The 22,540-nt window shown below is 42.3% G+C and overlaps 2 protein-coding genes across 5 annotated transcripts in view; both read right to left on the bottom strand.

Annotated features, from left to right (window-relative positions):
- Positions 1-490: 490 nt before the first annotated feature.
- Positions 491-11,064, bottom strand: serpinc1 (serpin peptidase inhibitor, clade C (antithrombin), member 1). Of its 2 annotated transcripts, none has more exons than XM_085250959.1 (8): positions 10,994-11,064; positions 8,227-8,587; positions 4,737-4,952; positions 3,932-4,069; positions 2,843-3,061; positions 2,088-2,262; positions 1,422-1,486; positions 491-834 (listed from the first exon to the last, which is right to left on the bottom strand). In XM_085250959.1, exons 2-8 carry the CDS (start codon positions 8,584-8,586, stop codon positions 658-660), a joined length of 1,350 nt encoding a protein of 449 aa, XP_085107085.1. In that variant the 5' UTR covers position 8,587; positions 10,994-11,064; the 3' UTR covers positions 491-657. The 2 variants fall into 2 exon arrangements, with proteins under 2 accessions (XP_085107085.1, XP_085107086.1); XM_085250960.1 differs by lacking the exon at positions 10,994-11,064 and adding an exon at positions 9,347-9,461.
- A 1,912-nt stretch (positions 11,065-12,976) lies between these two features.
- The window catches only part of stil (STIL centriolar assembly protein), an 11,835-nt gene continuing 2,271 nt past the window's right edge, over positions 12,977-22,540 (bottom strand). Inside the window, exons 3-17 of one of the 3 annotated variants that reach the window (XM_085250765.1) lie at positions 21,820-21,927; positions 21,359-21,474; positions 21,068-21,243; positions 20,482-20,729; positions 20,323-20,406; positions 19,909-19,995; positions 19,696-19,837; positions 19,513-19,616; positions 19,309-19,417; positions 17,964-18,695; positions 17,639-17,741; positions 17,334-17,553; positions 16,992-17,067; positions 15,869-16,146; positions 12,977-14,090 (exon numbers count right to left, since the gene is read on the bottom strand). In XM_085250765.1, coding sequence (XP_085106891.1) covers positions 13,514-14,090; positions 15,869-16,146; positions 16,992-17,067; positions 17,334-17,553; positions 17,639-17,741; positions 17,964-18,695; positions 19,309-19,417; positions 19,513-19,616; positions 19,696-19,837; positions 19,909-19,995; positions 20,323-20,406; positions 20,482-20,729; positions 21,068-21,243; positions 21,359-21,474; positions 21,820-21,927 — 3,160 coding nt within the window. In that variant the 3' untranslated portion in view covers positions 12,977-13,513. The remainder of the gene's footprint in view (positions 14,091-15,868; positions 16,147-16,991; positions 17,068-17,333; positions 17,554-17,638; positions 17,742-17,963; positions 18,696-19,308; positions 19,418-19,512; positions 19,617-19,695; positions 19,838-19,908; positions 19,996-20,322; positions 20,407-20,481; positions 20,730-21,067; positions 21,244-21,358; positions 21,475-21,819; positions 21,928-22,540) is intronic. The other 2 variants (XM_085250767.1, XM_085250766.1) reach the window with 2 other exon arrangements.

Here is a 22,540-nt window from a genome sequence, read left to right as displayed (position 1 = left end):
GTTCAGTTCTTTTTCATCTGAAGCCACGGTGAGTATCTCAAGGCAGAGATATTCAACAACACTGTTATTTCATTTGTTTTGCATTTATTTACTTAAATCATTTACTGTGGAAACACTTTTGAAAGCTGCATCTTTTCTAAGTCACCCTGATCGCTGATTTGAGACCGGGAAGAGGAGACATGAACCCATCGTCAGGGGTGATCAGCTAGTGGATTCCCGGCGCCGGTCCCAAGCTTGGATAAATCTAACTGCTGTGACGTGTTGTTGGGAAATGAGGGAGAAGCACCAAGGCACCATACACCAGCGGGCTGGCCTGGGAACGCCTTGGTGTTCCCCCGGACAAGCTGGAGGAAGTGGCTGATGAGAGGGAGGACTGTGCTTCTCTGCTTAGGCTGCTGCCACCGCAGATGGATGGATGGAATGAAATGAAATGAAGTTGAAGTACAGAACAAACGTCTAAAACTTTGGCTAAAAATCAAAAACCCCACTCTTGAGTGTGTAGTGTATAATGTTGTAAAATGAAGTTTGCATTAGCTCCACATCATACAGCACAGTGCCGAATTGTTATGCAGTATATTTACATTTTGAAATATTTATTACTATATTTTTACGATTTGCGGCTTTTAACAAAGCAGTGATCGCTTCATGTGTAGGGTTTTATTGGTTGCAGGGATCAGCCACACGGCCGGTGAATAGCAGTGTGTTGATGATGGACTCTCTGATGAGCAGCAGAAACGGCCGGTCGGCTGTAAAAACCTCCCTGTACGGATTGAAGGAGCGTCCAGCGGCCACCACAGCGGTGGCTGCTGCCGCCTCACTGCCCTCCTCATTCACCTGCAACAGCACACACAGTTGCTTATTAACTCAAATTAAAACCTGTGTCTGAGAGATGTACTCGTATAAATGCATCTCTCTGAATTTATATCAACTGTCAGGATACCAATATGGATTTAGATGTTTATGTTTTAATACCAAACGAAATGATATACAAAAAAAGGCCCAAAATAACATTTAAGGCAAAAGCATTTTTTCCAAAAAAGGTCTGGAAATTCAAGACAAATCGTTAAAAAAAATAAAATAAAAAAAAACATTTAAAATGGAAACACTACCACTCAAATGTGGTCTTTCATTACAGAAGCACCCCTCACCCCTTAGTCCTGATCATAGTATGTAGAAATGTATGTAGCCATCACCCACCAGTTTGTCATATTTTTTACCATCTCAGAACTGAAATAACCAAGAAAACCTGCAAGCTCATAGGAAAACAATTTCTTTTTATACTTCTGCATTGGCTTTGCTTCTCAGACCTGGAAGCTACGCTGATCATTCGAATACAGTCAATGGTCCCGACCCACACTTGGAAAAAAGGACTTGTATAATGTAAAACATGCTCTAAGTGATGTAGATAGTATTTGACTGACCTCCAGGAAAGCTTTATGGAAGGCATCTGAGATGTAGAGCCCAAAGTTGCTATCCTCCAGCATCCCTGAAACACAGAAGGAATTTTGTGGTTTTTCTTAACTGTTCATTTATAACTGCCATAATCAAAACCAACAACAGGTCAAGTTGACTTTTTCTGCTTCCCTTCTATATTCAGAATAAAAACGCAGACCACTTAATAGAAGCCATGAAAACACACCATGCTGCAGGGTCTCCTCCATTTATGTTTGCATCACAACCTGATTTAAATGACATGAATCTTCAGTAAATAATATAATTTGGTCTTTGGAGAGAGTCTTCCTTTCGTCTTGATGCATGCTCAATCATCCAGGTAAGTAAATCCCCCAAAGTTGATTGTGTTCATCTGGACGTAGCGTTTTCAGTGGGAGAAATGTTTCGTCACTCATCCAAGTGACTTCTTGAGTCTCCGCTGACTGCAGGTTTCCCCAAATTCCAAACATGTTCAGACTGTTAAATGTTTGGACCAAATGTATCATGTTTGACCAGATTGACCAAATATAATTGAATAACATGTATAACAATTATATTTGATTATGTAATGGTATAATCAAAAATAATACTCAAATTCACTTTTAATTCAGTTGATGTGGACTTTGGACTGAGATCCAAAGTTCAGGTTTAAGTACCTGGCAGGCTGGCCTTGTCAGAGCTGAACAGGTCAGTCAATCCCATTTCCTTAAGCTTCTCCTTCAAGCTGAAGCTGTGCTCCACTTTAAAGCGAGGGACCTCAACAGAGACAGTTGTTTCCTTCATCTGATCCAACCAACTGTTCAGTTTTGCCAGGTCCAGACTCTCCTCCACCTCAACAAACAAGTACACATAGCACAGAGGTGAAGTACAACAGCAATGAAATATGCACCAGTCAACATTTGACTCTTAAATTACTACATATCTTTAAAAAGGCATTTTTTCTGTAGCTCAAAAATAAAGAAAAAGTAGCAGGACAAAAGACCAAAAGTTTTTATTTGTTACTTACATTCTGAATTTCTGCTTAATGTAATAATGATTCCTTTTTAATTAGTATTATGGCCACTTTAAGTGTGAAATAACTAGTAGGAGTAGCAGGGGCCCTAGTTCAATTCTGACCTGAGGCCACTAATTGTGTGTCTTTCCCCATTTGCTTTCTCCCTGCTTTCCTATGTGTCTTCACTGTACTATTCAATGAAGGCAAAAGAGCCCAAAAGTTTTGTTAAAAACAATAATAAGCAGCATCAGTGTAGGTCTGATAGCAATTATAATTATCTTATCATTTTGAAACTGCTCTTTTCCATGTTGTGTGAAAGGGACAGAAAATGTTATGGTTGTATTTTTCTAAGTCGTTTATAACTGAAACATAATTATAAACAGTAGACAAGATGAGCTGAAAACACAGACGGGTTACCTGACTGAGTGTGGTGTCTCTGCTTGGCAGGATGATCACCATGGTGATGTCGTCTCCACGATATGGCATCTCCAGCAGCTGCACATGATCATCAGGGAAATACTTGTACCTGAACTTGGTCTGCTGGTACATCATGTTGACGGAGCAGGTGCGACTCTCACTGACATGGAAGTCTGTGTTGAACACCTGGTCTTTATCAAACTTGTGCTTCCACTGACCCTAAAAGGCAGAAAGTGTGCTCACTTTCTTATATTATACAAGCTCCCTGTTGGCTCACTCCAAGTCTGACAATTCTGACGTTCCCACCTGACCCCTGACCCATGTTTAATGAATGCATATCCCTTGATACTGATACTGAGACTTTAGAGAAAGCAATTATGCTGTGTGTTTCCCTCCATACCATCACCCCCAACCATTTACCGTTCTGTGCCTGTAGCTGAAAATGTATGTGGCTGTACTGAAAACATTAGGAGGGTTCAAAAACCACTTAAAAGGCTTCGTAATTTCACTAAATCAAATAAAGTACATGTCCAAAAAGAAAAAGCTGGTTCATAGACTGAACTGGAGCGTGCCTTATCCTCACTACATGAAATTTACTCACTGAGACATAAGCAGACTCAAGAAAGTGGAAGCTATAACGCGCTCATCAACCACTAATCCAAGCACTGCACCAATGTGTTGCCCAGAGATTAAATTCCTGTTATTTTACATCTTTAAAAACCTTATTTCAATCTCAGATCTTAATCTTAAAATACAAAGTTTCAATGGGTGAGGTGTTTTAGAGTGAGAAAAAAATGTAATATGGATTTTAGGAAATGCAGCGATATTTCCATTAGAATTCCATGTTTTGAGATGATGGTCCTGACTAACATATAAATATTCCCTTCTGGTTACTTTCTATAAGGATATTAGTGTAAAAACAAGGAAGAACTTTTTACATTTTGATCAAATTGCAGCATTCGTATAGCACCAAATCACAATGACAGCTGCCTCAAGGCACTTTACAGGTACAAACCCTGCAATAATGATGTATGGAGCATGCAGACAAAAATAATTTAGTTTGAGCTGCAGTATTTGGTATTCAAGTACCTTAAAGTAGATGGTGTTCACAAGCACCAGGACTGTGGTGGGATCCAGGGACCCAGCTGGCAGCGTGTCCTGTATTCGGTTCTCTGTCTTGTTGGAAATCCAGTTATTGATGGTGACCCGGGCGTTCTCTGGGTTCTCCTACACCACAGACACAAGGTTATCAGTATAACTGGTGTAAGACAGATCAATGCCCTTTTGTGAATAATGCTAAATTTGCAATCTCAGCCTCCCTAGAGATTTAAGGAAAATGGGATTTTAATGTTAACTATTTAAAGGTGCAGTATACCTTAAACTGAGCGAGGCAGTTTCTGTTTCACACCACTCCCAATCCTAATCAGTACAAAGTTTTTTTCTAAGCCTGACTTTCCTGAATTTTAAAGTATCCAGATGTTCAAACTAAATAGTTCACATATATACTATATATTGATACAATATAAAGGTCCACCCACTATCTTTATAAGCTTACAGTGTGAATACATTTGCTACACTGGGGGATCCAGGCTTCCAGGCTTGCTGGTTCATTTAATCATCTCATCAGTATAAACTGTTTGTATTTGTGCGACTGGCTTTCTGGAAACTCGACAGCTGTCGTAAGTCGGTGTGGTTGAAGTCAAACCTCAAAGCGTTTGACCTCTCAAAAATAAACCTGAAGAAAAGACAAAGGCCATAACGACCAACCACTCTACTCTGGGCTATTGTAGGATGTCGATTCTTTGACTATTATTATTATTCATATTTGGCAGCATCATAAATTCTAGGCTCCAGAGTTCAAAGTTGTCTCAAATTGAGTTCTTTTCCTTTTTACCTTGAAGTTGAGAGGCAGCAGTTTGGCTCCGTACACTGTCTCGCTAATGTTCTGGTATGTCTCGTTGAAGGTTAATGATTTGTCTCCAAACAGTCGGTTGGCAGATATTAGTTCAGTGGTTTCATCCTTCTTTCTGTACAGACGGCAGTTGAGTTTGGCAAAGAAGAAATGGACCTGATCCGATGTCTTTTCTTTGATGGTATCAAACTCAAATACCTGCAGAAAATCAAAAGTTTATTTTGAGCTACAAAATTGGGATAGCTGTGGCTCTGGGGGTAGAGGGAGTTATAATAATGGATTGCATTTATATAGCGCTTTTCAGGACCCCTCAAAGCGCTTAACAATACCACTATTCATTCACTCTCACATTCACACACTGGTGAAGGCAAGCTACAGTTGTAGCCACAGCTGCCCTGGGGCAGACTGACAGAGGCGAGGCTGCCATATCGCGCCATCGGCCCCTCTGGCCACCACCAGTAGGCGGTAGGTGAAGTGTCTTGCCCAAGGACACAACGACCGAGACTGTCCGAGCCGGGGCTCGAACCAGCAACCTTGCGATTACAAGACAAACACCCAACTCTTGAGCCACGATCGCCCCGTTTCTTGTTAGTTATCTACTAACAAGAAAGGGATTTGATCCCTGGCTCCTCCAGCCTGCATAGCTAAATATCCTTGGGCATGACACTGAACCTCGAGTGGCCCCCAGTGCATCCATCAGAGTGTAAGTGTGTGAATGTTGGGTTAAAAGTGCTTAGGTATAGAAAAAGGTAATTGCATGAATGTATGTGAGTGTGCACTGGGAGCATCAGAAGCCCTAGGATAAGCAGAGGCTGAGGATGAGTGTGATTACTGGGGATGAACTCACAGTTGCAGGTCCCTGGTGTGGTTGAGCTATATAAATAAAATTTACTAACTTAACTGAAAGTTTTTCTCACAGTCTTGAGATGCTGGAGCAGCTTGTTATCCTTTTAAGAATATTCGAAAATGCATGAAAAACCCATTTTCATGTGCTTTGTGGAGTCGGAGGAGACCTTCGACTGTGTCTCATGGGATCCTGTGGGAGGTGCCACAGAAAGTCCTCATTGCTGTCAGTAAGATGGTCTTGTTCCTGATGAGTGTTGAACTTTTTCCAGCTTTGTCTTTGTCACAACTTCTGTTCATTTTTTTATGGACAGAACTTCTAAGTATTACCAAATGGTGAAAGGCTTTGGCGGTCTCAGAATATAGTCTCTGGCTTTCAGGATTGACGTAGATATATTACACCTCCCATGTCTTAGGGCACGATTCTCAGCTGGAAAAGGGTGAAACTCTCACTCCAGATCAGGAACAAATTGCCACCTCAAGTATCTAAGCAAGTATCTTTCGGGTCTTGTTCAAAAGTGAGTGGAGAGGGGAGATTGGGGATGGTTTGTGGCTGCTTCTGCACTGATGCTGAAGCTGTACAGGTATGTTGTGGTGTGTGAGAGTAAAAGCGATTTACGTCCCCATCCTCATCTATGGTAATGAGCTCTGGATAGTGACTGAAAGAATGAGATCATGGATACAAACTGCCAAAATTAGTTTTCTCTGAAGATTGGCTGGCCTTTCTCTTATAGTTCAGAAAGTTTGGAGGGACTCCGAGTACAGCTGCTATTCTCCCACATTAAAAGGAGCTAGGTGAGGTAGTTTGGGTATCTGACTAGGATGCATCTCTTGCGTGAGGTGCTTCGTCTACCAGGCCATGTACAACCCTTTTAAATAAACAATCAAGATATGATTGTAGTGCAGGCTTTCAGCTTTAATTCAAGTAGGTCAATTAACTGTGAATTAACTGTTTGTGAATTACAACCATTTTCATGCATACTCCCTGAATTTTTACAGGCTCAAAAGTTATTGGACAGTTTAATGAAAAGCATTTTCATGGCCCAGCAAGACCTCTTCCCCTGGTATTGCATGACAAAACTAGGCAGATTGTAAAACCTGGAGTTGATACCAAGTGCTAAACTTCCATTTCATAGTTTTAAATTGAAACTTTCGATATGTGGTCTGAAAGATATCCGAAAGATAGCAAAAGCTCTACAGGTTGCCAAATAAACAGTCACGTGCTTAAGAGAGCGATTGAGGACGGTCCTTTCTACGGTCCTCTCCCATAAAGGCAGACAGAAGAAACCAGGATGAACTGGTACCAGAATGATGGAAAGAAAACATTATAAAGAAGGAGAGAAACAGCTCATGATCTGAAGCAGACTGTCCCATAATGCCATGGGTATGTGGTGCCAGTGGTAAATGGACTGGTACTTATATTGCTCCTTTCTACTCAATTGTGACCCCTCAAAGGATATTCTAATACAAGTCTCATTCACTCAATCACATACACACATTCATGCAGTGCTTTTATCTATACTTAAGCACTTTTATCTAAAATTCAGAGACACACTCCAATGAATAGGGGAACTGAGGGGTATCTTGCCCAAGGACACTTCAACACGTGGACTGTAGAATAAAGGACTGATTCACCGACGTTCCGATTGATAGACAACCCACCTGAACCACTCCAAACAGACACTGCTATCACTGGTAAGATTTTAGTTTCTATTCAAAAACTGAATTCAGGCAAATATAGCGGCTCACTGAATGTGTGAGTCTGTCTGCTGCAAAGATTTCTGCTGTTTTGACTGCGTGAAACATATTGCTTCAGTCCTGTGTAAAAATGGACAGACTAACTTTCAAAACTAAAACAGGTGAAGACAGAATTATTAGTCACCCTACGAAAATGTAATTTAAAAAAAAAGTATTTCCCAAGTGTGCTTTTAACAGAGCAGATGATAGCATTTCCAACATACTAGTTTCCTTCAGAAAGCATAAATTGTTTCTATTTGCACACAATAACATCATTATCATGATGTTATCATGATCATCATCATATTGCAATGCTAAAAGTCAAACGTGTATCTTTTTTTGCTGGATAGCAGCCTGCAGTTCTTCACCAGGAGCGACGTATGTTTGGGTTGTTGTTGTTGCGTTGGAAGGCAATGCAATGACTGAGACCCAGTTTTGATATGGATTCTTTGACGTTTTCTGTCAAAATCTTCATATATCCTTTCTTCATAATTGCCCCCATCTAAATGAGATTCCCAGTTCAAAACAGAGAGAAGCATTCCCACAGCATAACACTCCCACTACTGTGCAGATGGTGTTCTTAGATTAAAGTTATGTTTTGATTTATGATTTATTTGAAATGCTTTATTTAAAAGCTCTGTTTTAGCACGCTGATCATTTTAATTCACATAAAGCTGGATGTTAAGACCTACCAATACTGGTAAATTTTGTTTTTTTCTGAAATTATTTTAATATTGTGTGCAAACAGAAATGATTTATGATTCAAAATGCTATATTGAAAATCCCTTTGTCTGTTAAAAAAGCACTTGGGAAAATTTTGACAAAAGCTTTGGGTTGGGGGTGCGGTTGTCTTCATCTACAACTAAAGGATCACAATGATGCAGCATTTCACCTTCATGATCTGCTTCAGCGTTTCATTGCAAGCTCCGAGTTTGGTCATGGCGAATGCGGTGGAGACGCTGATGGGGGACATGAAGATGTTAGACTCGGGGCTCCTGCCAAGAGCCAGCTGTTTGTACAGTGACAGACCAAAGCGTCCATTGGCCTTTGACAGTTCCCATACTCGGGGATTGGTGAAGTTAGGGACTGCCTCAGGCTCCAGCGATGGTCCGTCAGAGAACTCAGGGCTGCGATAGACACAGTATGGCTCCAGAGAGAGGTCCTTGGGTTTGGCAGAGCAGATGTCTATAGCGATGGCAACAGAGAGGAATGGCAGGAACACCAGAACCAACAGGCAATCGGCAAACCTCATCCTGGAAAAAGGACGAGCAAGAAGTGAGCTTATAATATTGCAGCTCAGTCCATTTGACTTCAGTTTTCTAAGATTTTATTGGAAGTCTGCCAATTTCAAGCACAAGTTGTATTTATTACCACATACAATTGAGTGCATTTTTCATAAGTCAGAATGAAATCAACAGTAGATAACTCTCTTGAAAGAGTGTAAAACAGCTAACTGATCATACGCATAGGAATGTTTTATTTGAAGAGTTTCAGTTCGGGAAGGTTACAGATGATCTTTTTATGGCCTCTGACAGTGGGGGTCATCTCTGTGCTTGTCCTGCTAGACCTCAGTGCAGAGTTTGATACTGTTGACCATAATATTTTATCACAGAGATTAGAACATGCTGCAGGTATTACAGGTGCTGCGTTGCAGTGGTTTGTACCATATCTATCTAATAGACTCCAATTTGTTCATGTAAATGGAGAGTCTTATTCACACACCAAGGTTAATTATGGAGTTCCACAGGGTTGAGTGCTAGGACCAATTCTGTTTACATTATACATGCTTCCCCTTAGGCAGTAACATCAAAGGCATAGCATAGCATAGCATTTTTCACTGCTATGCAGATGACAAACAACTGTATCTATCCATGAGCCCAGATAACACACACCAATTAGTTTAATTGCAAGAAAATCCTAAAGACATAAAAACCTGGATGAACTCTAATTTCCTGCTTCTAAATTAAGACAAAACCCCTAAACGTCTAACCAGTGTCTAACCAGATACTTACTTTGGATGGCATTATCTTGGCCTCCAGTAACACTCTGAGGAACCTTGGAGTTGTTTTTGACCAGGAAATGTCCTTCGATGCCCATATTAAACAAATATGTAGGACTGCTTTCTTCAGTTTGCACAACATCTTTAAAATTAGAAATATCCTGTCTCAGAGTGATGCTGAAAAATTAGTTTGTGCATTTAATCCTTCTAGGCTGGACATTTGTCATTATTGTCAGGATGTCCTAAAAACTCTGTGAAAAGTCTTCGGTTGATGCATGTTGATGTTGCAGCAAGAGTCCTGACAGGGACTAGAAAGAGAGAGCATATTTCTCCCATACTGGGTTCTCTTGTTGGCTCCCTGTTAAATCCAGAATCAAATTTAAAATCCTTATCATCACATACAAGGTCTTAAATAATCATTCCCATCTTTTCTAAAAGACCTCATATTACATATAACCCCAATAGAGCATTTCACTCTCAGACTGCAGGGTTACTTGTGGTTCCTATGGGATATAAAAGTAGAATGGGAGGCAGAGCCTTCAGCTTTTAGCCCTCTCTTCTCTAAAACCAGCTCTCAGTTTGGATTCAGGAGACAGACAGCCTCTCTACTTTTAAGATTGAGTTAAAATGTTCCTTTTTTTGATAAAGCATATAGTTAGGGCTCAATCAGGTGACCCTGAATCCTCCCATAGTCAGGTTGCTGGGGGAGTGTTTCTTCTTCACTCACTATGTGTTTATACACAACTCTGCTTTTTGTCATTAGTTATTATTCATCTCTGGCTCTTTTCCACAGCATGGCTTTGTCCTGTCTCCCTCCCCTCACTCCCAATGGGTCGCAGCAGATGGCTGCCCCTCTCTGAGCCTGGTTCTGGCAGAGATTTCTTCCTGTTAAAAGGGAGTTTTTCCTTCCCAGTGTCACCAAGGGGTTGTTTATATGGGTTCATTTAATTGTTGGGATTTTCTCTTTTTTTTCCTCTATATTCTTGTAGGGTCTTCACCTTTGGTGCTATATAAACAAAATTTAATTGAACTGTAGTTTTGGACTCTTGTGATTGGAATATAGTTTTTTGATGTACTGTATGTACATATATGGATGTATATATCAACTTTTCCATTGATCTATTATTTTGTATGTCTTTTATAGAATGAACATACACTATTAGAATAACAACAAGACAAATAGAAGAGTTCCTTCCATCTTTGTCATCTTCAACTGCTCATTTGTACAAAGCCGGATCTTCTATCCACCGTCAGCTCTTTTAGACAAACTTTCCAAACACTGCTAGCACAGAGACAAAACGCAATCTAAGAGAGAACTAAAATAACCCCAAAGCCAATAAACTAACACAAAACACCAGGAACATGTGGAGCATTAACTTTGCTAAAAACAGCAGCCAGGATCAACAAAAATACAATATACTCTTTAAACATCAATACTGAATACAAGGATAGCATAAAGTCACAAGTGTGTAAAGTTCAAAACAACCAGAAACATTTTCCCTATCATCGATCGATCATCAACATTTTTAAGATGAGACATTTCCTTCACTAAAGCATGTTTGCTGTGTGGCATCACAAACACGATATTCTACTCTAGTCTACCATATGCATATTTCACTGTTATAGCAGAAAAAGAATAAAATTAAAGATTGGGTCTTACTTGACCAGGTAGAGCCGTGAGTGTTCACACAGGCAGATTTGTGCGGTTTGAGCTGAACTCAGGTCAGTGTCCTGCAGAGCGCACAAACAACAAATCAACCTTTGAGACATTGATCCACTGTTAGTCAGAACAATCTGCAGCCATCAACAGAAAGACGCATTCGCCCACACAATGACGACTGGAGCAGTCATCCCACAACAAAACATCCTTAGAAAAACAAATTCTTTACCACTACTGGAACAAAATGTCTTCTTATGATCACAAATCACATATTTAAATATTCGATTTTATGAAATATTTTAAGAAACAATTCTTGGAAAATGTTACATTTGAATTAAAACAGGTTTGACATGGTGAGTCACCTCAGTTCATCCTGTCTGATAAACGATCTTTAAACTCAACTCCACAATCTCTTTGAAACAGCCTTCTTCTCCAAATACTTTGGGACTCTTTTAGTCTTTACCTTAACAGGAAAGCTGTGAGAGAGAGAGCAGGAGGACAACACAACAAAAGGCAACACAGGGCAGATTTAAACCCGGGCCACTTCGACAGCAAATGGGCCAACTGCTCAACCTGGTGAGTTAAACCATGGCCCCAAACCCGATTACTTCTGACTGTCTGTATGTGAAAACGGATTTCAACAGCAGGTGGTTGGACAGTCAGTGTTCAAGGTCAGAGCTGTGTACTATGAAAAGGCCATGTTAGGGATGTCCTCTGAGCTTCAAGGATTACTTGTAAAAACATTGGCTCTCATTTCCTGTTGTGGGTGTCATTTACGAACAGTTCATAGGCACAAATGTCCGCATAAATTATGCATACAAACATTTCATGGAAAAATCAGTTATTAATCTGTTATATTTTCATACCTGGATTCATTTGAACTTAGCAAAGAAATCAGCAGCCTGGCTGCCTTAGAAATCTATACACAAGCCTTTAAATTTACCACCACTACTACAATAAGCAGTAATAATTATATTCATTATTGCCTTTCAGTCATTATTTACAGTTTTCCAAAGTACCATAAGCCACAAAATGCTCAGAATTAAAGTTAAAAACAATGAAGCCTACAAATGAAGCTAACTAACCGGGAGGGCATACAACAAGTTTTGGAAGGACATCCAGCACCATAAAGACAACTTTATTAAAAGGAGCTGGTGCCCCAAGATGAAGTGAAACTCAAAATACAACAATGCCACAGAGCTCTCAGGCCAGAGTAGTGTAGCCTCAGTCAATGGTTTGTTTGCTTTCAGGAATTTCAAACCAAAGAACGATGCTCCTCACTGCATGGAAAAAGACGGGGATACTCCGTGGTGACTGGAGGACACATTTTGAACATGATTAACCCACAGAAACTCTGGCAAAGAGAGAGCCTTAGGCACCAATAAGGAGAACGTTGTGGGAGAGGGAAAACCGCCTCCTGCCAAACTACATGTGTACAAAAGCAGGCTGGTAATGTACAGCAGCGCAAGCAAGGGAGCAGAGGATTTAAAGAAAAGGGGATCCTGATTCATCTGGAGAAACCAAATGGACCTGCTGCTCAGGATACCGCAGAGGTGAGACAGAAGAGGGGTTGGCTGCAAGCCGGGAGATGACAGCCAACAGAGTCACCAGGAGATGATCAGAGAGACTGCAAAGCTTCACGGGGCACCACTAAGTGACAAGATTGTAACTGAAGGCAGCAGGTTGAACTAAATGCATTACAGTAATGAGGAACTTTGTAAAAGATGAAGCTAGGAGTTAGAAAACTCCATATCAAGTAACGAACATGCTGACTACTATTTATGTGGAGTAATGCCATAGCTAATGTTTACTAGGTGATCGTTAGTTTAACAAAACAAAAACCTTTTCTAGAACGATCACGTTTCCTTGGCTCCGGCACGGACAGAGTTCTGGTTCTGAAGCTCTGGTGGGTGTGGAAATACTCATTTCTAACAGAGTACATTTCCAGATGACGTCTGAAGTAAGCAACACCATCAGCTGCAGTTTTAATAGAATTTCCTGGGAAAACTTTATTTGTGGATTCATAAATACTAAAACAAATTGTTCATGAGACATTTTACAGAAGAGGAAAATATGACACAAACACACAAATCTGACCAACTCAACAGACTATTAGTTCATTAACACACTGAGCACACCATTCAAACTTTAATGGTTTTTAAAAAGAAACCAGGTTTCCAGTAAAAAAAAATAAATAAAATCGTATTAGCAACAGTCCTGAGCTCCTTGAGCAAAGCAAATTCCACTTAAAGTTTAAGAGGTTTGTTTAGTCTGGTTTACACGGTGTCATAAGAGTTTGGGCAGCTATCTTAAATAGTTTACCCTCCAGCATTTTTCTGCATCCCAGAGAATTGCTAGGACTAAAGACGGCAAATTTCCAGTGACAGCCAGTGTCCATGGAAACCAGGACGTCTATCAGACCAGCTGAGAGTACCTAGGACACACCAGGCTTCAACTATCTATAAAAGCTTAGTGCATATTACAGTTCAATATGGGGTTGCTTTACTGGTGATGTGGGCATCAGAAGAGTTTGGGCAGCTGTCTCAGGCGGCTCAGGTCCAGGATGTTTCCCAGCGATCCCTCTGTCTGACGGAGGTTTGCCCTGACAAAAGATGGCTGCCTGTTGGAATGGTTCTTTTTGTCACTGGTATGTGGTTCAGTGTGGTTGGCTAATAGCTGCATTTTGGGGCGCAGATCCTGGATCAGCTGACTCTGTGGGAGGAACCTCGCATTCACAGCTTCTGTCAGGGGCTCACGATCTGATGTCTCCTGAACTCCCACCTCCTTTTGCTCCACCTCATCTTCGCCATCCTCTTCCTCGATCAACCCATACTTTCTCATGTACTTTCTGGTGGCCAGAGACATGTTACTAGGTGATGGCAGAGAATCACTGGTGGAGGAAGGAGTGAGACTAGAATGAGGAATGTGGCCTCCCAAGGACAGCCTGCTGAGCTGAGAGTCACTCAAGTAGTGCAGGGCAATGGCGTTGGCCTCCAGGCTCAGATCCACGCTGCCTCCTGGACACAGAGCGCTGGCTGTCGGCTCAGAAACACTCAGTCTAGAAAGTACTGCTGCCGGGTTGATGCTGGCCAGAGTGCTGACAGTACACAGAGAGAAAAACAGTCATGTCATCGGCTATAAACTTGTTGTGCAGATGCATTACATTCCAACACTGACAGGATAAAGTGTAGCAGCATAGTTAAGATAACGCAGACCTTTCATCTACCTTAGTGAAATGCAAATTCCTCGATAACTTGTGTCTTGTCTGATTTAGGCTGTGCATTTGAGAGTTACACAGGGGAGTAGGGCTGTTCGATATAACCATATATATCGGATGACGATATAAAAACGTCTATCGTTTCATTTTACACTATCGTTTGTTTCGTGGTGTTGCAAAATAAACTGTTTATGGCAATATTTTTTCATTGTTTTGATGGTCACTGTAGTGGCTATATTAATTTCTTAATGTTCTCTCTTTCTCTTATATTTAATATAACCACACTACGGACGGACAAGCGCCTGTTTTTATGCGTTGTCGTTAGCAACAACGACAGTAACACCATCGCGTGTCCGCTTGTTTATGTTCCACATAAACCTTTCACAATAAAGCTCAAGATCCTGTTGAGACTTTTGAAAATAAACTGAATCACGTGAAAGAGCAGATTATTTAGGGATGAGAAGTAAAAAAGAGCTGCCAGGTGCTAAAAAAATAAACCTTAGACTCAAACGTTAGAACAGGCTTTTTCCCGCAGCACGCCGTGTAATAAATACTCACAAAGAAAACAGCGGCCTTTACAACTTATGTCTAAAAATGTATCGTTTCATGCATCTGTTAAAACACTCGACTACATGACGCGCAGCTGGAAACACTTCACGCAAGTCGAGCTGCCCGAGATTCTCAGAATTTACAGAAAATGTTACATTTTTGTGATTTATATCGTTATCGGGATGATAGAATTCTTATATCGGGATATGAGATTTTGGTCATATCGCACAGCCCTACAGGGGAGTCAGGCATCTCTGATTTGTTGCCTTCAATTTCAGAGTACACAGTGTGTTCAGAGTTGTATGCAGTGATGAATGTAACACTGTAAAAAAGCCAGTCAACCTCAGTGGGAGTAGAGTTTAGGTAGCTGTTCTGCACATGGCGTTTAAGAACATAACAGTAAAAAAGTAATCATATCCCTAAAATGACACAGAGCTTTCAGAAAGATATCTACTGCAATTCAATTTATCCCCCACTGCTTTGTAATGCATTACTGTAAAATTCAATTTGACTAGAAAATCTTTAGAAGAAAAATAAAACAGCGCTTTCAAGGAATATTGTTAAATGTTCAGTTTCTAGGCCATACATCAGAACAAGATGGACCATGTGATTCAAGTGGTGAGATCACTTAAATTTCGAGAGAAGCTGAGTCTAATAATAGAATAAATGCCATGCTGTGGCAGACATTTTCAACATTTACATGGATATTTAAAAACCCCCAAAAACAAACAAACAAACAAAAAAACCTCACCTACAATAGTCATTTACTAACATGGAAAAGAGACCTAATGTTTATTAATCCACATTTCACCATTTTACTCTTTTTTTGCAGTTGACGATGTCATATTGTTCTTTGTGATATATTTGGTTTTAATAATCAGGAGGAAAGAAGCAGCAGAGAGGCGTATAAGACTGAAACTCTGTTTGCTGGTCCCAACACTGAATAGTCACATTTTAGGGGGGGGGTTTAATAAATTTAGACAGATTTCTAGAAATGAGAGCAGCTTCATCAAAGTGTGCCATCTCTCCAAACAAGATCAGGTTTTTCCTGGAAACTTCCCAATTATCTGTGAAGCAGACACATATCCGTGTGTGAGGCGTTTCAGTACCTGGCAGTTTCCACAGCTTTCCGATGGTTTTTGCCAGACTCTGTCAGAACGTCTTCGTCCACGTGGACTCCGAGCTGCTGCAGCTGCCGCAGTGTAGCACTGACCACCGGGTCTTCTACTGGACTCTGCTGCTGCTGCTTCTTGCTGGATGAAGAGGACGACATGGACTGGAAGGACTGAGAACAATCAGAAACTGCTGACAGACTCCTCGTCCTCCTGGATTCGTCCTCCACTTCCTGTTTGCTAGGTGACTCCTGAAGACGACTGGTGAGTTGAGTCTGAGACACAGAGCAAAAGTAATTATCTTTATATGACATGCACAGTTCTGTCCTTTGTACCCAGAGAACAAATGAACCCTGTGTTAATAATACTGACCAATGGAAAGGAAAAAAAAGTAGTTCAATTTGGAATTAAATGTAATGATACACAATCTTTGTGTTTTAGGTTACTTTTACTGAACAGTGATGTCCTTTGATTGATCCTTGTGGGGGGTTTTTCTGTTAATGTTTGACATATTATGTTTTCATCAGGAGGAGGAAAGAAAAAATAAAAAAATAAAAAAATCAAGGAATTCTGTACAATGAATCCAAAACGCTGCCCTACACCAATGACTGGCAACGCTTCCCCAGCAGTGGGCAGTGCAAAGTATATGCAGCCTAGAGCATTCGTACCTGTGCTGCTGTGTACCTGTGCATTAAAGCACACTTTAAATACATTATCTCTCCCTGCTGGTAATGAAACTTCTGCGTGCATGTCTATTTAACGTTTTAGGAAGGCAAAGGGTGAAAGTAGACACAGTCTCTATTACACGTTTTGCTGTGATATTGGTTTGAAAAATTTCTGCAACATGGCTTCTCTCTGACTCTGGAGGCTTAACCCTTTTCTGGATTCAACAGGTGAACACGTTTTTCTAAAGGGACCGGTACTTCTGTAACGCCATTCTACTCAGCTCAGCAGTTAAAGCGCTTTTTACCAAAAGTCTCATTCACCCAGTCACAAAGAGATTCATGCAGTGCTTTCTGGAAAGGAAGGGTCTATTCCTATCATTCTGACTGCAGAGTCAAACTGTTACCTTTTATTAGACCTGGCATCAAACAGGTTTGCAGATACTATTTTGTCTCACCATGAGGTTGTGGTAGAAGGTGTGCTGTTCCTCTGTTGGTTTGTACATGCTGAGACTTTCTCCCAGAACTGGACTGCTGATGTGGAAAAGAGCAAAGGCATTGGTGAGATAGCTCCACAACAGCGGTTAAAACTTTTCGCTAAACTTCAGTAGCACCACAGGTTTATTCAGTGTCACTGCAAATCAAACCATCAATTTACAAAAAGAAAACCATGAAAGCAGAAGTTAAGACCCATTAACTGAGTGGATTTATCTCAGTTGCACGAGGTTGTCAGTACTTCTGCAGTACAGAGAAATTTGAGCTGAAAATAATTTGTTTCTTTAAATGGCACCTGGTCTCACCTGTGCACACCAGGTGGGGAGCAGGGAGCTGAATGACCTCTGTCACTGTCAGCACTACCCGCAGGCCTGATGAGTGATGATGAAGAGTTTGAGGGGCTAGAGGAGGAAGATGAAGGTGGAGGCTTGGGTGTAGACGGGGGCCCAGTAGAGGAGGGAGGGTGCACCTGCTCTTCCTGATGTGAGGTGGACTGTGCAGGACTCCCCCAGAACAGACTAGCACCTGGAAAAAGAGTGATGGGGAAAAATGGTGATGATGTGAGCTATAAGCCTCTTCCTGGAGATTTGACTGCTCAGTAAACACTCACCTGTCTCTACGGCGATGCTGGCCACACTCATGGGTGTGTGTATGTCGCCTGGGGACTGGTTAGAGGACTGAAGCTTCTTCTGAGCCTCCAGGAGCATCTGGACCTGCCCGATTATCAGAAAATATTAACTGCAGCAAGGATGCAGCCACGTTAAACAGTACTTGTTGAAACTAGCCAGCAATACTATCCACAGAAGCCTTTAAATACAGCCACAGTTCCAGTTTCAGGCCTCTTCCTGGTTCCCTGTGTGCCAATGATAAGTCCTTGTTCTTATTCATGACGTATATATTCTGGTTGTGTTGTGTGGAAAGAGTACAACTGTTACCTGAGCCTGCAGCAGGCGCAGCTGGTGCTCCTGATGGAGGAGGAGCTGGTAGGTGTCTGGCGGTACAACTCTACCCGCCTGATAACAGCATTGATTCATACAGGAGGGTTGGGAAAGCCAGGGCGAGGGCACAGGGTCTGCTGCTGCATAGGAGTGTGGGAAGGAGGCTGGGGGTCTGCACGGGAAAGAAGGAGTAGGAGGGCAGACAAGTGTGCAGGGAGGAGAGTGGTGGTGGGTGGAGAGGGGAGTAGAGACATCAGGGTTGAGGGGAGCTGGGTGGCTGGAGGAGTGTGGAGGTGAAACATGTTGATGAGATGGAGAGGGGGCAGGGCAAGTGAATGATGGAGGAACAGACCGAGTGGTGGGGGCAGGAGGTACAGAAAGAGATGGATGGTTGCTAGGAGGAGGAGGAGGAGGAGGAGCATGGATGAGACTAGAAGGAGAAGGATCATTATGATGGGACACAGGTGAAGCAGCAGGAAGGAGACCTGGGGAGGCGATAATGGCGGTACAGTTGTAGGGATGGTTAGAGCAGCAGTTGCAGGGCTGCTGTGGGTTGGAGTTGGGGTTGGGGGTGCTTTGAAGATAAAGAGGAGTTCTAGGGGCTGAAGAGGAGTTTCCACGTGGATGAGCTGGAGGCTTGCAGGCAGAGGCAGGATTGGGCTGAGTGCAGGTGAAGCTGGAGTCAATCAGCAGAGAGAGCTCGGGAACAGATGGCTCCACCCGCCGAGCCTGAAAGGAACAACAGATTACTGCAGAGAGAGAGACACAGAGAGACAGAGAGAGAGAGAGACACACACACACACACACACACACACACACACACACACACACACACACTTTTGGCTTTTAACACAACTTTATTTACACCACATTAAAAACAAAGACCACAAAAAACCCCACCTAGCACAAAGTTGCTACTACATAATCAGCAACATCAACATGCACTAACCATTTACTAACCCCAACCAGAGAGGAGGAAGAACAAGAGGAAGAATGTTGTTTTGTCAGCAAGCAGGAGTGAAGTATCATATAAAGTGTACACCCACATTTGAATCAAATGTTGTGGATTTCTATTAAAAAGGCTGGGAAAAAGGAGATGAACACGAAACACTGGATTTGCAAGTTGCGTGACGCACAAAAGTAAAATATTCCCAACATCTGAGCCTGAGACAGCCTAAGGGCTGGGAAAACTAATGTTAAATCAGCACATCCGCAGAACGGTCAGACCTCACATCTCACACACGTAACATTTTCCACATCTGAGAAAAACATCTCCACACCACCCAAACCACCCCAGAGTGTGTTAACGGAAGCGTTGACCCGAGCCCATTCTGTGACTGACCTGGTGAGCTGGAGTATGAGGGCTCGGGGACGGCCGTGGAGAAAGATCATCATCCTCAACTCCAGAGTCCTGATCAGTGACAGAAAGGGCAGCGGAGGGTGGAGGCGCTCTGAGGGCACAAACAAATCAGCACACGAGCATTAACACACTTTTTAGTCACCACTGCTAATTGTCTGACAAGTACTAACTAGTTCATTGGCCTGCCTGCTGAAGGAGATCTGAGCTTCTCTGAAGACCTCCAACTTTCTGCTGTGATCCTCTGAAGTCAGCTCCACCTGCAGAGTCTTCCCATCCACCTGCACTGCCTGCTGAGCATACACAGCACAGCTGATCATGAGTGAATGACTGAGGAGGAGGAGAAAGAGTTTAAAACAGGTGCTGTGTTACCTGGTAGAGAGTGGCTGTGTGTGAAGCCGTCAGCAGCTGGCAGTCCAGCTGTGGTCCTGAGCCTCGACAGCGGAAGAACTGAGGAGCTCTGCGAGTGCAACCGAACACAACGAGGAGGAAGAAGCCACCGTCGGACAGCACTCTGAAACACAGCACAGCCGATCAGACACGCGAACACGTCCAATCCACTCCTTTCTGCCACCGTCACCTCACCTGTCCTGGAGGGTGGAGCTGAACATGAATCTCAGACACCAGGCCCACACCTGAGGGTTGTAGATGTGTGTGACTCCACTCAGCCAGCTGTCACGAGACAGGAAGCAGAAAGAAATACCCCCACTTAAGAGAAGCAAAAACATCTGGGCTTACATCTGGACTGTTAGAATTCATCTAAAAAAAAAAAATCTTTCACATCATTTTTTCTCGGTACTCCTACTCGGAGTAGAACATTTCATAAAAAATACAAGTGCCTCTCATTAATAATTAGAAAATTAAAATCAGAATTTCTTAAAATGTGAACAATTTTTAAAAGAACTCATACATCAGTGCTAATCACATCCCAAAAGAACTACCAGGTGATAATTTGGACTTTTTCCCCCCCAGGCTTGTCTGATGAAAGGTGAAGCTTACAGTCCGACCAGCGGCAGGCTGGAGGCTTTCGGATCAGACTCAAGCAGCAGGAGCAACTTCCTGGTCTGGTCCATGGTCAGAAACCTGAAAAGAGAACTAAGACGTCAGCAAACGTGATCAGAGGCCGAGACGTGTGGTGATGAACTCTCGCTCTCTCACCCTCTCTGTCGGCTGCTGTCACGCCCCAGTGGTCTGCTTACGTTGGTTAGACTCCTGAACAGAGCAGTCGGGATGATGGGGACACTTCTGACCGGCTCCACTTCCACGCTGACAGACGGACTGATGATTGACCAGCTGAGGCTAAACGTTGCAGCATCACTCTGCTCACAGCAGGCCACATGCCCTTTGACCTTTAGCAGCTGAGACAGATCTAGAGTCTGTCGGCTGCTCACAAACTGCTGCAACACCTAAAACACCAACACACAGTCAACACAGTTTTGTATTATTGTTGAGTCTTTACCTTACAATATAAAGTGTCTTAAGGCAACTGTTCTTGTAATTCAGCCAAATCACAAGAACAGCTGAATTGAACACCAGCAGCTGCTGTGCTCCACCTAAAACCACATCTGTGTCAGTCTAAGCATGCATATGCCAAGATCATTGTAGTAAGAAGAGTTGATCATGTGCTGCATTCACTGGGAAATGTTTTGTCTGTGTAATCTTTAGGCAGTTTCAAGTGGCCACTAGAGGAAGCGGAAGGGCTGAAGGGTAACAAACTCAAAGGGCTGAAGGGTAACAAACTCACCTTGAAGCAGTGATGGAGCTCGGCCTCTGATTGGACGACAGTCTCAGTCTGAGAGGAGAATAAACAGGGAACCAGGACGTCTCCAGGCAGAGAAGCAGAGGGAACCTGACCCGAGGCTCCGGCCTGATCCCGACCCGGGTCGAAGCGATCTAGGGTGATTGTGATGCCCTCCTCATCTGAACCACAGCAACACACAGAGGACAGACAGCTGGACTAAGGTGCTCGATGCCACAGACACATTTATAAAAGAGCTGAATCAGCATTCAGGATGAGCTGAAGTTAACCTCTGACCTGAATCGACAGAAACCGTTCCCAATAAGAAACAGTGGAGGTGGGGCTTGTTACTGCGACGGGCGTGACGATGCGCCAGACGAAGAGTTTTCTCTAATAGCACCAACTGAGGCTTCCTGCAGAGACACATAGCTCATCTGTTGTCACTTAAGTATGACAAGATTATAGTAGGTTAAATTTGTTATTGATTCAGTGAATAAAATATAAAGTGTAAAAGTCTGTCATGTTTTTATTGCTCTACGTGGTTTAAAAAAAAGCATCTTATTTTCCTTATTTTCACTCAAATGTGAAAAGTATCCATTCTTAATAACCATCTTAATAACTTAGTATGCAGTCTTTTCCTTCAGCAGACTTTTGCACACATTAGCAGACCACAAGCAGTGAGTCTAGATCTCAGCTACAATGTGCTCTCACTACAACAGTGCACAACCAGCTCTATTGATCAGCAAGGAAGCAGTTACCTGTGTGAGCTGAGGTGAAGGCGGAGCTTCTCGCCCATGGGGCTGCTGTCCCACAGAGCTGATCTGGATTTAGGGAAACTCAGTGGTGTCCGAGGGTTCACCGAGTTCCTGTACACCACAAGAGATAAGATGGGGACACTCCAAAAACAGCTTTGTTATATTTCATAACAAAATAATTCACATTTTAATCAAGTCACAAAAACCTAATCATTAAAGAATGACTAAAATACAAGGATGACAAGAAATTGTATTTTTTGTATTCAGAGTCCAAGTGTCAAAGTATATTCTGGTCATCTTCACCGATGTTGACATAAAGTTTTTAAAGAGCTTATTCAATTCACTGTTAAATCTAGGCTAGCTATAGCTCACGGAAACTCACAGACCAGTTCAGTTTATAAAGAGATATCTAGATGGTAAATTATATAGCGCTTTTCTACTCTGAGTAGCCCTCAAAGGACTTTATACAACTTGCCTCAATCACCATTTTTCTACCTAAGTGCTTTCTATTTAACAATCATACTCCTAGAGTTGCCCAAATGGGAATGGGAGAATGGCATCCATGCTGATTGAGGCTTGGGGAAAAGAGGTCCAGAGGAAACTAGAGACTGTGGGTTTTCAGCAGTGTTTTGGCCTGGAAGGAAGATTGTTTGTTTGTCGTTACCAAGCCAAGTCAAGTCAACACGAAAGTCACAACCTTCTTCCAGCTCAGAATCTGATCACC

The sequence above is a fragment of the Mchenga conophoros genome, linkage group LG17 (assembly GCF_057382185.1).
Source record: "Mchenga conophoros isolate Kocher_MC1m ecotype Shallow Benthic linkage group LG17, M_conophoros_male_GT1.1, whole genome shotgun sequence".
Taxonomy (NCBI): Eukaryota; Metazoa; Chordata; class Actinopteri; order Cichliformes; family Cichlidae; genus Mchenga; species Mchenga conophoros.
Note: the sequence above shows the minus strand (reverse complement) of the source record. Positions and strands in the feature narration are given on the sequence as shown.

Excerpts from the sequence above, each read along its gene's own strand:
- serpinc1 (XM_085250959.1), bottom strand. The coding sequence starts at position 8,586 with ATGAGGTTTGCCGATTGCCTGTTGGTTCTGGTGTTCCTGCCATTCCTC. Across the intron at positions 3,062-3,931 it reads TGAACACCATCTACTTTAAG|GGTCAGTGGAAGCACAAGTT; the intron begins GTACTTGAATAC and ends TCTGCCTTTTAG. Across the intron at positions 2,263-2,842 it reads GAGACACCACACTCAGTCAG|GTGGAGGAGAGTCTGGACCT; the intron begins GTAACCCGTCTG and ends TTGTTTGTTGAG.